We start from the raw sequence: 15,118 nt of genomic DNA, 5'->3' as shown, positions 1-15,118 counted from the left end.
GGGTCTCAGGCTTCTGCCATGACCCAGCTGAGGGTTTGGTGGTTTGGCGTGTCCTAGGTGCCGTTTTCCTTCCCGTGAGGCTCCAAGGTCATGGGTGTTGGTCTCCTGTCCTTCTCTCCCTATGTCAGGCCCAGGGCTGTGTGTGTGTCTGGTCTTGTCCCAAGCAAAAGGCAGTGTCATCATCGGGGATGAGACGTGCTCCCCTCCCCGCCATCTTCCTGGTCTGAATCTTGGCTGTGACGGAAGCTCGGCAGGACCTCCACCTGCAGCCAGGACCAGCCTAACGGTCCCTCCCAGTCAGGAGCCCCGCAGTGAGGGGAACTCCAGCTTGCTCTGTAAATTCTGACTGAGCACGCTCTGGTAGCAAGGGTAAGAGGCCTTCCCTCCAGGTTCATGGCCAAGTCGAGGAGACTGGCATGCAAGCAGGTGTGCAGGGAGGAGGGGCACCCTTCCAAGGCTAGGGCGGAACTCCGGAGGCCCAGAGACAGAGTGCATGGAGGCTGAAGAGACAGGAGGAGGGACATCGACCTGGGCACAGACCCTGGCCAGAGCGCCAGTTTTCCCTTGGAAGTAGGGGGAAACTTCCGTCCTCACGCATGGGTGGAGGTTGTGTGCTTAGAGTTCCATGGAACCCAGGAAATCCGTGAGCCATGGTAAGAAAAGGCTGTTGGGCTGCAAGGGGGGAAACCAGGCAGGATTTGGAGGGACAGAAAGGGCCAGGGGCGTGCAGCCATCCACTTCCTGTGTCAGGACACCGAGCCCTGCGCTGACCACGGAGCCCCCCAAGATGCACAAGGCCCCCAGGCTTTCTCAGCAGGGGCGCGCCATGCCTGGAGCCAAGGTCAGACTCGGGGGAGAAGGCGGCTCAGGTCTCAGTGGAGTCGAGTGCGGGCACAGGGACCACACAGGTCAGTTTTAGCCCTGAGTCACTGCGCTCGCTGCCCGACAGTTGGAGGCCACCACCTCTCCCCACTGAGGAAGCGGGTGCTCAGGGCCACAACCTGGTTTCCTGTTAACCCGAGGGGACCACAACTGGGACAGGTCACCCTGCTGTCTCTGGAGAGCCACACGCTGTGCTGAAACTTCAAGTACAAAAGGGCTTTTGTGTCCTGCCACCCGTTCCCACTCTGCAGGGTGACAGTGGGGGTGGCGGGGCATCACAACTGTAACTGCCGGTGTCAGTGAGACTCAGGTGGTTCCGGCGGCGTCGCCAGTGTTGGTTCACTGCATCCTTCCGTCCGTTCTTTGCTGCCACCTCGAAACTGAGGCTCCTAGAGGCTCGGCAGCTTGGCCAGGATCACAGAGCTTTCATGTGGCAGAGCAGGGATTTGAACCAGCGGCTCAGGTGCAGAGCTCCCTGTCTTACCGGCAGTGCCTCCTCGCTGCTTTGAGTGAAAAGCCCTGACCTAGGAGGAGGTGAGGACTCACGAGGGATTTTATGTCAGGGAGGCCAAGAGGGGGTTTCCAGCCCCCCCTCCTGCAGTGAATGAGAACCTCACCAGGGTCTGTGTGGTGCGGGAAGGGAGACCGCATCCCCAAGAGGAAGGGAGAGGCGGAGATGTGATGGCTGCCGTCAGGCCTTGTTTGGGGGCCCCTCCCGTGCTCTGATGTTTTATTTGCCCGAGTTCAGGCTTAGCTTCCCCAGACACAGCCTCTTGGCCGCCCCCGCCTGAGTGCCCTCAGGACCGCAGCTCCTCGGGGACCCTGGCTCTGGGATGGAGTGCCAGGCTCCCGACCCGCCTCTCCCCCGTCTTCAGACCCCAGCTCCCCCGATCCGGCTGTTCTCCTGCCTCGCCAGCTGAGAACGAGTGTGTTGTAAAGCTCTGAATGGGCCATTTCGGCTCGGAGTCCAGATGCATTTTTATATCCGCGTGGAAAAAACCGCAGAGGCTCTGCTGGCAGTCAGAAAGAGTTTTTTTAAATTAAAGTTAGAAAGAAAAAAAAGGGAGAGAAAAACTTCCCTGCACCTGGCCCCTCTCCGAAAAGCACAGGGGAGAACAAAGCTTTTCTGCAGTGTGGCCACATGGCTGATTTAAAAAGATGCGTGTGCCACCCTCCTCCCACTCGTGCTTCGCAGACTCAGCTGTCCCTGAACAGCTACTGTGTGCCATCGCCAGGGCCAGCGTGTCAGCCCCGCTGTCCAGGTGAGGGCAGCGGGGCAGGGCAGGTGGCCAGCCCCAGGTGACAGTGTAATTTCCCCAGGCTGCTGTAGCCAGGTTCCGCAGGCTGGGCGGCTTCAAACAGCAGATGGCTTGGCCTACAGTTCCAGAGGCCAGAAGTTCAAAACCAAGGTGTTGGCAGGGGTGGTTCCTCCTCAGGGAGAATCTGTTCCATGCCTCTCTCCTAGCTTCTGGCGACAGCCGGCATTCCTAGACGTGTAGAGGTGGCACTCCAGTCTCTGTGTCTCTCATGAGGATACCAGTCATTGGGTTGGAGGCCCACTCTGGGCCGGCGTGTCCTCACCTTAACGTGACTAACTTCTGTCTGCAGAGACCATGTTTCCCAGCAAGCTCCCGTCCTGAGGTCCCAGGGGTCAGGGTTTCCGCGTGTCTTCTGTTGGGGGACACAGTGCGACTGCTAAGTCACACTGCAGCTGAGGGCCAGCATGAGGCTGGTTCCAGCACAGAGCCCCCTGCTTGCCGCTCCTCGAGGTGCACCAGGAGCAAGAGGGGCAGCTCCTGCCGGGCTCCAGGGCTGAGGGGCGCCGGGCGCCAGCCCTCCGCAAACCCAGCGCCTCCTGGCCTCTCTGCAGAGAGAAGAACCGCAAATGTCCCAAGTCTGTACCAGCAACACGGTGACGAGAACTAGCATCTGCTGAGCGCTGACCGTTTGTGCCCACACTCTTCTAGGCACTTTCCACGTTGTCTCTCATTTTCTGTAGACCTCTCGGGGTGGAGTACCTTTGATGTTCCCATTTTATAGATGAGGAGACCGAGGCCCGGGAGAGTCATTCACCCGCCCAGGTCTTGAAGCTAGGACCTGCAGGGCCCAGGCCCCTGACCACAAAGTGTGGCAGCCTCTGTACCAGGGGAGTGTTTCAGGAAGAGCCCTGCCCACTGCCCTGTAGCTTAAGACCGAGCGATGTCTAGCAGGGGGCTCGCCAGTTCCGTGTGATTCCATTCGTATGACTGTCCAGAAGGGCCATATCGCAGGGACAGGAAGCAGATCAGTGCTCACTGGGGCCGGGGGTTGGGGGGCGGTTGTGATGACGAGGATGTTCTAAGACGGACTGTGGTAATTGGCGGTTGTGTGGCTGTGGGTGTGCTAACGACCGCTGAATGGCACCCTTCAGATGGGCGCCTCCAGCGGTGTGGGAGTTACACCTCAGTAAAGTCAGAAAACAAACACCAGAGGGAGGGAGGCGGACACAGTGGGGAGGTCAGGGAGAGAGAGCGAAGACAGCAGTGTGCAGAGCCTGCGGCAGGACCCGGGCCACTGGGGAAGAAGCTGGTGGCCCAGGGCCAGTGAGGAGGCAGGGGGCAGCTGGGCAGGGGGCAGCAGAGAGACATGGGGGATGGAATCTCCGGGGCCTGCATGGTTGTCATGAGGCAGCCAGACGGGGCTCAGCTTTCCCAGGAGGCGCTGCCCCAACAGCTGGGTGGAAGGGCCAGGTCATGGGGTTGGCCCCACCCCTCACCTCCCCTGCCAGGCTGTGTGGTGGGGAAGAAGCTGCTGCCTGGCCCACACCCAACAGCAGGTCCCAGTGGTGGGTATATTGACTGTGCTGCTCCCACAGCTCCCTCCCTGGGGGTAGAGCCCATGAACTGAGAAGATGTGCCCTGCGGCTCTCACCACCTCGCGGACAGCGAGTGTTGCTCAGGCCGGAAGCTGGCCTCAGAGTCTGCCGTGCTGGTGCTGGCAGATGGAGGGTGGGGGGGGCGCACAGTGGAGTGGCCAAGGTGTGGTCGGTCTTAGCTAATGCGCTGTGTTTTGTCCCTCGCCCCTGCTTCTCCAGAGGGCCTTCAACGCCCTGTGTCACAGCACCCACTTGTACGGCCGGAGGCTGGTCCTGGAGTGGGCCGACTCTGAGGTGACCTTGCAGGCCCTGCGGCGGAAGACGGCCGAGCGCTTCCACGGTAAGAGCAGTGGGGCTGCTGGGATGACTCCCATGGGCCTCGGGGCCAGGGCGCCGGGAGGCGGCTGGAGGGGCACATCAGGAGCCTCCAGGCCCTTTGGGCTTCTGGTCAGGTCATGGGGAGGCCTGACAGGAAAGGGGAAAGAGGGAGAGTGGGCCAGGGTGTTCATTGCCCCACCTCCCTTCCTCCCGGGCTGCCCCGGCCAGCTGCCACTCCCCCCCAGGGGGCTCACGACCCGTGGCCTCTCCAAGTGCTGTCTGCCCAGGTTCCACTGGCTGGCCCAGGGGGCCACTGGTGCCGGTTTCCCTGCCCCCCCCTTTATTAGACTCTCCCCAGTTACCTGATTTAAGGACTGTCCACTTCCCAACAGGGCCCTGATGGTGCCAGCACTTAACTCCTCTTACACACCTTTGTGGTGTCATGTGGCCTCGCCGATTGGTCCATCCCCGGAGAGTAGCAGTGAGCACCTGCTCTGCCCTCAGGCTGGGGGTGCGGCTGTGACCTAGTGGGGCTGTGAGTCCAGGTGGAAGAGGCTGCGCATGCTGTTTGAGCAGGTGGTGCAGGAAGGCCTCCCCACAGAGGTGACATTTGTGCCCAGGAAAGAGCTGCCTGGGCAAAGGGACCCCAGGGTTGGCTTGAGCGTGGCACATGGTGGAGGGGCAGGTGGCGAGGGCTGGAGAGGCTGGCTTTGCGGAGGGGCTCAGTGCCCGCCTGCAGCGTCTCCCACAGTGCTCTGACATCGCGGGTGGCATGTTGCCGCTGTCCCCCCAGGAGTCCCAGCACGACCCAGTTCTCGGTGCTTTCCTGGACAAGCCACGTTACTACAGCACCTGAGCTGCTCCCCTTACTGTCCCCGTCCCCATGGGGCAGCTGGGGGCTAACTGTCACCTGGGGAAAGTCTGGGGGTGTTGGCTGCAAAGTCCACCTTTGCCCCACTTGTCTGCAGAGGGGGAGCCCGGACCTAGGACAGGATCATTTGCTGTCCCAGCCAGTCACACTCGCTTCCCAGATCAGGCTGGTGTTGGGGGATTGCTCTTGTGGGGCTGTGAGTGTCCCAGCGGGCCTCCCTGGTCTTGTTGGGGCAGCACGCATACCGTCTGAGCAGTGTCTCGGTCACGCAAGACTGCATCCACCGCAGGTGTGCTTGGAGCCCCAGCCAGGGTGGAAGCCCTTCAGGGAGCCCCTCTTGCTCGCCGCCCCGGTGCCTTTCCAGCCCGATCCTTCCCACTGCACCTCGTAGAGCGCGCTGTTCCCTGGCAACCCGCAGGCCTCTTTGCACATCCTGTTCCCTTTGCTGAGAACGCCTTGCTTCTCAATTTTTTTTTTTAACCTGGCAAGCGCCTACCCAGTCTTCAAGGCTCAGCTCAAATGACACTTCCTCCGGGAAGCCTTCCCTTTCCCCACCACTGCCCAGGTATCAGTGATTGCTGCATCCTCTGCTTTCCACCTCTGTCCTTGTACTTCCCTGCTGGGTCATCGTCCTCTCCTCCATGGCTTTGGCCTCACAGGACCCATGCCTCCCCCAGAGGGGGCACTGCTGCGTGCTCATCTCTGTCACTAATTCGTGCCTCTCTGGGCCCCCGGGCCTGGCTGTCAGTCCAAAGTGGAGGGACTAGAATCCAGAGGAATCAGGCAGGGCTGAGCACATAGTCATCGGCTTACAACTCAGTGAGTCCCCAAATCCTGCCGTGCAGAGAGAGAACCTGTCTGTATCGACAGCCATCGACAAGCCCAAATGCACCATCGGCAAATGTTTGTGTAAGGGACTCTCCCGACTCCCCCTGTGCCCACCCCCAGGGCCAGCGAGGAGTGCAGGCTCAGCACTCCAGCCCGGCATCGAAGAGAAGCCCCTTCGATAAATTGAGCTCCACAGACAGCATCATCGCCTCACCCTGCTTGGAAGCGTTTCTGTGTGATTGGCTCTCCCAGACAGGACGGATGCAGTAACAGTATAATGAAGACTGCGTTTATTTGGGCACCCGCCCTGTGAGATGAGACAGCCCCATTTGATGGGTGACAGAACTGAGACCCAGCAAGCACTGAAGTGACCCGTGATGGCTGTCATTTGCGAGGGATGTGCTCTGTGCCAGGGGCCACCCTCGGGATGTGGCGCACTCTGTCTCATTTTATAGACAGAGAAACTGAGGCTCAGCATTGTGCCCAAGGTCACTCAGGTACAAAGTGGCAGAGCTGAGATTCGAACTGACCAACACTAGAGCCGCTCCCTCCTGTCCTGTGCACCCTGCGTTATTCCAGCCAATGCCATTGGCAGAGGCCTGGGGCCTGCAATAGATCTGGGCTACCTGAGTGTTCGCTTTATGGCTTCCTTCCCTGATTCATCCACCACCCTGATTCATCCAGACCCTGCACCCAGAACTTCGGGGTTCCTTCCAGAAGTGGAGGAAATGAATAATAAATTGTGATGGAAAATACCACATGGCCCTTCACAGTGGCGGGGCCTTGTAGAAGCCCTGTGGTGTGCTTGTTACACTGTCCCATGTCAGGTGAGGAAGCCGAGTCCAGGGGTAGGGTAAAGCCCCTGCAGCCAGCCAGGGTGTCAGAGCCACACCGGGAGTCGGGGCTCTTTCTGAGCCCCTCTAGGGGAGCACCGCCCTCCCAGGTTCTGGAAGGGGCCAGCCCTGAGCTGGAGGCGACCCTCCCACCAACCCGGCCCCAGCCGGGGTTCACCTCGCCTCAAGGGATGGCAGGAAGAGCCCCTGGGGCAGGGCCCAGAGGTGGGCAGCAGTGAGGAGCTGTTACCCTCCCCCAGGCTGCCCCCCCTTGTGGGGAGGGAACTCTCGGTGCTCTCTGTCCTCTGCCCTCTGCTCTCCTGCCAGGTCTCCTGTTGGCCTGTCCCACTCCTAAGCCAAAGGGCCAGGACCCTAGTGACACATTTCTGGGGACACAGCAGGACAGAGGATGGATCTGGTGGCAAACATCAGGGCATGTGGTTGGGGGGCAGGTTTTCGGGGGGCAGGGGCAGCAGTGCGTGCTGGGACAGGGAGCAAAATGTCCTTGCGATGCCACCTGCCTCGAGGGGTCACCAGCAAACCCAGCTGAGTGCCAGACTCCAAGCTGACCTCACCTGTGTGGGGCGTGAAGCGGTGGCAAAGAGTGGCCTGCGAGTTTGGGGGCCCAAGAGCCTGGGAGTAAACACCTGTTTTTACGGCGCTCTTTTCCTGAGGAGTGCACGGCCATCCTTGGAAAATGGAAGAATGTTCCGTCTGGAACACAGCAGAACGGGAGGCAAGGATGTTTAGGCCGAGTCCATGAAACCTCGTCTCCCTGGGTCCCAGAGCCCTCGAGTGGGCTGGCGTCAGAGCGGCTGCAAACCCCAGGAATGCTGTGTGTGCGCACACGTGTGTGCAGCTCTCTGGCAAGAGGATCTGTCATTGTCATTAGATGTTCTATGAGTTCCTGGTCCCCGAAAGCTTAGCTTTGGGAGAAAGGGCGTTGACGCTGAAATCAACAGGACCTGGCCTTGGCGGCTCCCTGGCCAAGGGTCCTGGGACGGGTCCTCATGCCGTCTGGGCTTCCGTGTCCCCTGCACAGGTGAGGGCGATGCAGGTGCTGGTCCCTGCAGTCCTGAGAAGATGGTCGGGAGACAGCGAAGGGGCACAAGCTGCCTTTTTTAACCCACACAACACGGGCAGGAGGTGGACGCCCTCGTTTGTCCCGTTTGCCACAGGAGGGGACCGAGGCACACGGAGATGCGGTAGCCTGCCCGGCGCACACAGGTCGTCGGAGCTGGAAGCAGTCTGGCCACCGGGCCTGTACTCTGTGACTTCTCCATTCGGCCTTCCCCAGTAATCAGGACACGGGGGAGGAGTGAGGGCAGGCACCCTGCCCCGCCCCATCGTGCACCTCCTCAGGCAGCAGGGATCCCCGGTGGAGCCCTGAGTGTTCCAAGCAGGGCTGCTGGCCCCTGCCCTCTCCCCCACTCCACCCCTCTCTGTGGCGGAAAGTGCCCAGCTCACTTGTGCTTAACCTGCATTGCTGAGAGCTCCCAGGGCCCTGGCAGACTCAGGGCAGACGGGATCTAGGCCCGATTCCCACCCAGGCCCTGAGCTCTGCTAGGAAGGCTCTCAGCTCTCAGGGAGCTGGAAGCCCCGTCTGCCCAGCCTGAGCACCACAGAGGGCTCCTGGGGCAATGCAGGCCGTGGAATGAACGTGGCAGGTGGCTGGGGTGGATAGAGGGGTGTGTTGGCCTCAGCCAAAGCTCTCGTTGTGGCCGGGACAGTCAGCACAGTTACCCCTATTTTGTCCCTGTGCCTGGGCTCATCGTCTCCAGCAGAGCAGCTGCTCCCTGGTGGTCTGGGAGCTACCCAGTCCCGGGACCAGCCTCCTGCTCCTCGTCAGGTCCCTGATGAGCTCCGATCTGGGTGGACAGACAGCTTGCCCAAGGGCACCCAGCTGCTAGTGGCTGAGTGGGGGGTCAGAGCTGGGCTGTTGGCCGTCCTATCGGACAAGTCATTCTATCAGTGGGTGTGTGTTGCTGGGCCTCAGCTTTGTCGTCTGTACAACGGGACCAGGGTGCCTGCCTCGTTAGGGGAATGGCAGGCCTCAAAGGGGATGAGGCCTGTGAAGCCCCCCTGCACACCACGAGCATGTCACAGGTGCCATCCACCATGCTAGCCCACCAGGAACGGTCCCTGTCTCTCTTGCATTCTGGTCTGTCCAGGCCGGGGAAGGGTACTCGGTGGGCGAGGACTGAGACGTGCGGGGGAGCCCGGGTTGTTGTGAGCCTGGACAGTGACGCATGTGCCTGTGTGCCTGTGTGCGTGTGTGTGAGAGAGAGAGAGAGAGACAGAGAATACAAATAGGCCTAGCACGTGGGCTCAGGGGTGTTTGCATCCAACTCTAGATGTCTCCTGGTCCCCCGTGGCTCCAGTGCCTAGCCCTGGGTGTGGCCCACAGCAGGTGCTCTTAGGACACTGCAGCGGTGATACGGAGTGTTCCTAATGTCTTGCCATTCAGCGCCATTTTGGCAAACGAGCCGGGCACCCAGTCTGGTGCTCGCGGTTTATCTGGGGTCCCTTACTGCCAGCCAGAAGAAGCTGATTTGGTTTTAACCACCCCAGTACTTCCCGCCCACCCCCACGTGGAAACCTTTATTTCATCCATTGTCCCTGGATAAGGGCAGGGTCACATTTTCCCATGCAAATTGATGCCTAAGAAACACCCGGGAAGTTGAACACCAAAGAACAGGTCCTTCAGAGTCATTTGAAAAGTTGGCTCTACCCTGACTAGGCAGAGCCCTGGGCACTGGACAGAGGTGCTTTTGGAAGAGGGCTGGAATAGTAAGCCAGCCATTTTTGCCCAGACTGGTGCTCCCCCGCTTCCCTTCCCAGCCCAGCCTCCGTCTTCTCGTCTCCACCTCGGCCCCCCTTTCCCAGGCAGGTGAAGTGCAGCCTTGCGTGTGGGAGGGTGGGGGGAGAGCAAGGAGGGAAGAAAGGAAAGTCGGCCACTGGCTGTGTTCTTTTCTTCCCAAGCGTGTTACAGACCAGCGGGGTCACGGCATCGAGAAGCTTTCAGGGCCTGGCAGGCCGAGGTACCTGCGGGCCCGCCCAGAGAATGTAACGGCACGGAGGCGATTCGCCCGCAGAACCCTCTGTGTTCAAGCGTGCGCAGCCGGGGAGGCGCAGGCAAACGGGCTTTTGTTTGGCCAGGAGTGCGGCCATGCTTCCCCATGTCGTCTTCCTCCAGCCGGGCGGGCTGACGGGCTGTGGCTAGCGACTGCACCTTTCACCTCCCGAGCTGGGAGTGCAGACACGACCTGAGTGGCAAGTGGCTGGCAGCGGCACCGGCCCCGCCCGGCCAGACACAGATGGGGCACTTGTTCTCCGGTCACTGGCCTCCAGCACACAGCTGCCCTCCCAGCCGGACGGGGCGGAATGTGACTGTGCCCTCAGCTGTCCCCACACCCCGTGCCTTCAGGGTGTCAGATTGGGCTTGTCCCTGTCGCCCCTCGTCCTCTAAGCTCCCCCATCACACCCCTCACCTCCTCCCCCTGCTGCTCTGCGTGCACACGTGCAACCAGCTGGCATCTCCTCTCCCCACCAGGCTTCACCCCCCAGGGGACCCTGGCCACGCCCGGCCCCGGCCCCGTGTCTAGTGCGAGTGGGCACTCGTTCACTGTTGAGGAATAAACAAGTGTAAATAAGCGCCTGTCGTCAGCTTGGGCCTTTCTAGTTGAGCATGGAATACACACTAGGCACAATGCAAGTGTCAGCTCGGTCCGTCTTCACTGTCCCCCCAGGCTGGACAGTGTGCCCCAGGCCCCGTGGTTAGTGAGCCTGGCAGCCTGCCCTGGAACCCTGTTGGTCGGAAGCCAGATAAGCCTCCCCCTGAGCCTGGGAGCACCGCCAGTCCCAGGCGGTCATGTGATGTCTTATCAAAGATCAGGTCAGGTGAAAGAGGAAGAGAAGGGGGGAGAGCTTTACCGGAGACCTGCCGGTGTGTGTGTTTGGGGGGGGTCTCCTTGTAGCCTCACAGCTCCTGGAGAGGGCGCTGTTCCCTGGTGTCCGAGGTGCACACGGAGACCCAGAGAGGTCTAGTGACTTGCCTGGGGCACACAGCTCCGCACACTGCGGAACACACAACCCTGCTTCAGCACTCCCTGCACCCCCCGCCGTTCCTAAGTCCCAGACCGTCCCCCTGGGTCTGACCTGGCACCCAATCCAGACGGGCGGGCAGTGGTTGCAAACTACAGCCACAGCCAAACGCAGCCTGCAGCCTTTCTGTAAATGACGTTTCAGGGGCACACAGCCACATCCATGTGCACACGCAGGGGCTGTGGCTGGGTTCTCACCTGTGAGGGCGAGTCGAGTGGCTGTGTCAGAGGTCCTGTGGCCCGTAAAACCTAAAATCTCGGCTGCCTCGCTCTTCACAGAAGAAGTTCGGAGCCCTCAAGCCTTGTGAAACGGCTGCTTTTATTTTATCCAAAAGCTGCAGGTGTCTGAGTCCCCCTTTTCTCTGAGAGCGCAGGATCCCAGAGGCCGCATGACCACACCTTGTCCCCCGGCGGGAGCCCTCTGCATCGAGACTCCAGCTCGCCCTGGAGAGGGGCCCCGTCGCTTTGCTGCCCCTCCATTTTCACTCCTCCCTTCACTCAGCGCTTCACTGTCATCTATATCAAGCCTCACTCAGCACTGAGGACAGTGCAGCAAACACGGGGCTGATGTCTGAGTGGGAGGGACAGGTGATGAAAAGGAAGAAGTTAGTGACAACTTCCCTGTTCTGATAGGAGCAAGCCCCGTGGAGGTGATCAGAGGGGAGTGGGGCGGGGAGGACGGGTCTCAGATACAACGGTTGGAAGTCTGCCTGGCCATCAGGACTCGTGTGACGGGAAGGAGCCAGACCGCCAGCGATTTGGGGGGAAGCCACTTCAGGTAGAGGTTACCGCAGGTGCAAAGGCCCTGGGGCAGAAGCATGTTCCCAGCAGGCCACTGGCGAGAGAACAAGTCCAGGGCAGGGAGCTGTTGGAAACAAGCAGGGCTCCCTTGTGGGTGTGGCAGGGAGCCTGGCTTTTATTCCAGACACGGCAGGAAGTCCCTCAAAGATTTAAAGAGGGCAGTGCCATGCCTGATTTATACCGCCGGACCCTCCTCACTGCTGCATGGCGCCCGCGTAGTAGGGGGACAAGAGTGGTGGCAGCGGCCCCATGGTAGTCATCCCGGTAAGTGACGGTGAAGGCCTGGGCAGGGACAGAGACAGGATGGAAAGAAACAGGTGGCCTGAGCATTGTGGTGGAGGTGGGGCCAGCTGGGCTTGCTTCCGCAAGTCCAGAGGGAAATTGAGGCAGGTGCAGAGTTCTTGGCTCTGAGCCCCTCCGAGGCTGGCAGTGCCACGTGACGATGAGGCCTGGGAAGCCAGGGAGGCGGTGGGGACCTGGCGTTGGGTTTGAGGTGCCTGTTGGGCCCCCTGTCAGATGTCAAGCAGGTAGATCGGAGTTCGGAGCTCAGGGGCGAAGTCTGGGCCGAGATGTAAATTTGGAAGTCATCAGCACGCAGATGATATTTAAAGCCTGCGACAGTTCACCAGTCCCCCCGCCCCCCGGGTCCGTAACTTAATCATTCACAAGACGGCACATTTTCAAAAGATCAGGGACCAGGAGAGTCCATTATCCCCACGCCGGCCCTTGACAGTGTGCCTCCTTGATCTTGGCCTTGAAAACATGATCATCCGGCTTTAGAAATCGCAGTCAGGAAAGTTCAGGCAAGTATGTGAAGTCACAGAATTTATTATTCTAAATATCCCTTTGCTGTGGTTCTTCCCAGCTCCCTGGAGGCAGACGGGGCCTGTAAGCTACCCTGGCCTCATCTTTATTCCTCCATTTGGGTGCTGCTGGTTCCCCGCCACTTAAGGCTTTGCTGTAGCAGCCCTTCCTGCAGAGGTGGGGAGGGGCAGGTGAGGGGAAGGGCCACGAGGGGGGTTGGGGGCCTGCAGGAGATGTGCCCCTGGCCTTGGACGTGGGTTCCCTTCCCTGTTTTGTTCTTCCCCCTGCTCCCCATGGTGCTGGTAGGTGGCCCTGGGGGAGAGGTAGGAATTGGCCTGGAGATCCGCTCTGTCTCACACACCCGCAGCCATCCCAGCGGGTGGAGGCAGAATCAGGAGAAGAAAAATCAAGAGGCAGGAATTGTTTTGGTCAAGGCAGCTCCTAGGCAGCAGCTGCCAGCCAGGGTGCAAATGCGTGGCCATGGAGAGGGAGCCGCACTCCCAAGGCAGAATGCTGCTGCCCGCACAGGTGCCACGGAGGCTGAGCAAGCTGGGGCAGGTGTCTCCAGGTCGCCCCAGCCTCTCTGAGTGGTGTTTTGGAAATAGTTCCAAGCGCTTGGGCAATATCCTGCACACTCTGCGCCCCTCCCCCGGGAGCGGCTGTCCGTGCGGGAAGGCACTTGCTCCCAATCCAGCCAAATTGTTATTGACTTGTGTTCCCTGCGTTCTGCAAACATTTCACTCAGCCGTCGCCAGCGAGGCCAGGATTCCCTGCTAGGGCTAACGGGGAAACCAGCTGTGCGGGCCATTTCTCCTGCTCTTCCTCATCCATCACGGAATTAAACTGACAGAAGGAGGATTTCAGAGTGACTTGGGAGGGGAAGGGGCTGGGCCAGGATTGGACGAGGGGCCGGGGTCCTGGGGACCGGCGAGCTACAAATAGGGGCAGGAGGAGGGTGGACTTCCCGCCAGGTTGTGGCTGGCGGCAGGGGGCGGCCGGTTTTGATTCTGAACCGCAGGCTGGCCCAGGCTGAAGAAGCCCGAGGAAACACACGGGCGAGGAGGTTGTCATTACTGCTTCATGATCGCAAGCGAGGCCAGTGGGGTTTTGTCGACAGAGAGGGGAGAGAAATTCAGAGGCTTCGTGGGCAAGCCGTCAACCGAGATCAGCCACAAATCTTTATCTTGCCTACAAGCCATGAAAAAATGTATTTTTTTAACTGATCACCACTCTTTTGCTATCAGATTTGGCCTGAAATTTGAGGCTTTGGCTTCTCTTGAACAATCAGGTCAGACGACCCCGGTCCTGCGTGCCAGTGGGGTGGCCAGCGCTGAGTGGTATGGCCTTTCCTCTGGACACAGTCTGCAGCTCTCCCTGTAGTGTCCCGCTCAGGCCACCGGCCAGCATCCCGTGCCCCCCCAGCCCCATCAGGCCTTCACACTCATAATGCTGGTACAGACATCACCCGGATGAGATCCGAGAGACACCGTTGCCACTTCCTCTCTTCCAGCCTCTATCCTTAACCCCAGGGCCTGTGCCAAGAGAAGGGGACAGAGAGCTAATGTCAACCAAGCCCCTTGAAACTGAAGGGTCCCGCAGGCCTGCGGCAGTGGGTGGAGGACGCCTCCCCACCTTCCCTGGTTCCTCCTCCTCTCTTCCTCCTTGGTGAGGCACCGCCACCCTGACACTCCCCTTCCTGTCCTCCTGCATGGCTGCCCCAGCCGCTGACCAGTGTGAACACATGCAGGACAGGGGCCTGGTGCCCAGAGCAGAACGCAGTCAGCTTCCAGGTGGCGCGGTGGGTCAGCCTGGACTCACAGGGAGCCAGGGTGCTCGGCAGTGCGTCTGTTATCAGCAGCAATCGGGGCAGTCTCAGTGGCCAGTGCCAGCTCCAGCAGAACCTCAGGGGGTAGAGCCCTGGCACTGGTGATTTTCCAGATGATTCTGTCTGGTAGTTAGGTTGAGAACCATTGGCCTCTTGAGAAAATTGCCGATGCAGGCAGGTGGGTGCCGTTCTGGGACTGGTTTTACAGCTCTCCTGCTAAGGAGTCCTTCTGAGGGGGATTGGGCCAGGGCCTCCACTGCAGGGCGGGCAGCTGAGCCCCGGGACCCTGGGCGTCACCGTGGAGTGACGAGAAGGCCCTGGCCAGAGCTGAGTCCAAAGCCCCGAGTGGGAGTGTCTGTGATTACATGTGACCATGTGACTTCCCCAGACCCCAGAGTGGCTGCTTCCACATCTGACAAATGGGACAGTAAAGTCACCCAGCTCCTGTGAAGCCACCCAGCCTGCTACCCAGAGGAGAGCTCGGACAGAGGGCACAGGCATTCGCGGCTCTGATGCACCCTCTGCCCCTCAGCCCTCAGTGCTGACTGGGCCTACTGGGCCCTCGGTTGACCTGGCTCTGCCCACCTGGCACTGGCTATGTGCTCTCGCCTCATCGCACGGACGCCCACGCAGTAGGCACTACGCCCGTTCTGCAGACGGGACCCGGGGTGGCTCAGAGAACAGCCGGGGCTCCCGTGTGGCCTCCACCACTGGTGGTTCAGCATGCTCTTTGGGGTTTTCTTGGTGCCGTGTCGCCAGCCCCAGGCCCAGCGCACAGTAGGTGCTCAATGAACACTGGCTGTGAACTGCCTAAGGCAAGCGCACTCGAGGTCCCCATGAGCTCAGGAGAACAGGTGCTGTGCCCGTGTAGCAGAGAGGGAACTGAGGTACAGCTGGCGTTGGCAGCTCCCTTCAGTCCCCAGGCCCAGGGCCCGCAAGGTGGGGACCACTCATGTGTCCCAGAGCCGCTGCTCACGCCGCGGGTGGGTGGCCGTCAGG

The 15,118-nt window shown here is 60.4% G+C and overlaps 1 protein-coding gene across 4 annotated transcripts in view; it reads left to right on the top strand.

Moving 5' to 3' along the window:
- The window catches only part of RBM19 (RNA binding motif protein 19), a 116,944-nt gene that overhangs the window by 80,400 nt on the left and 21,426 nt on the right, over positions 1 to 15,118 (top strand). For 3 of the 4 annotated variants that reach the window (XM_024566792.4, XM_024566789.4, XM_024566793.4), the window contains exon 23: positions 3,956 to 4,076. In XM_024566792.4, coding sequence (XP_024422560.2) covers positions 3,956 to 4,076 — 121 coding nt within the window. Of the gene's footprint in view, positions 1 to 3,955; positions 4,077 to 5,873; positions 6,486 to 15,118 lie in introns of those variants that run through there. The other variant, XM_045200728.3, reaches the window with a different exon arrangement.

The sequence above is a fragment of the Desmodus rotundus genome, chromosome 7, assembly GCF_022682495.2.
Source record: "Desmodus rotundus isolate HL8 chromosome 7, HLdesRot8A.1, whole genome shotgun sequence".
In the NCBI taxonomy this organism is placed as follows: domain Eukaryota; kingdom Metazoa; phylum Chordata; class Mammalia; order Chiroptera; family Phyllostomidae; genus Desmodus; species Desmodus rotundus.
Note: the sequence above shows the minus strand (reverse complement) of the source record. Positions and strands in the feature narration are given on the sequence as shown.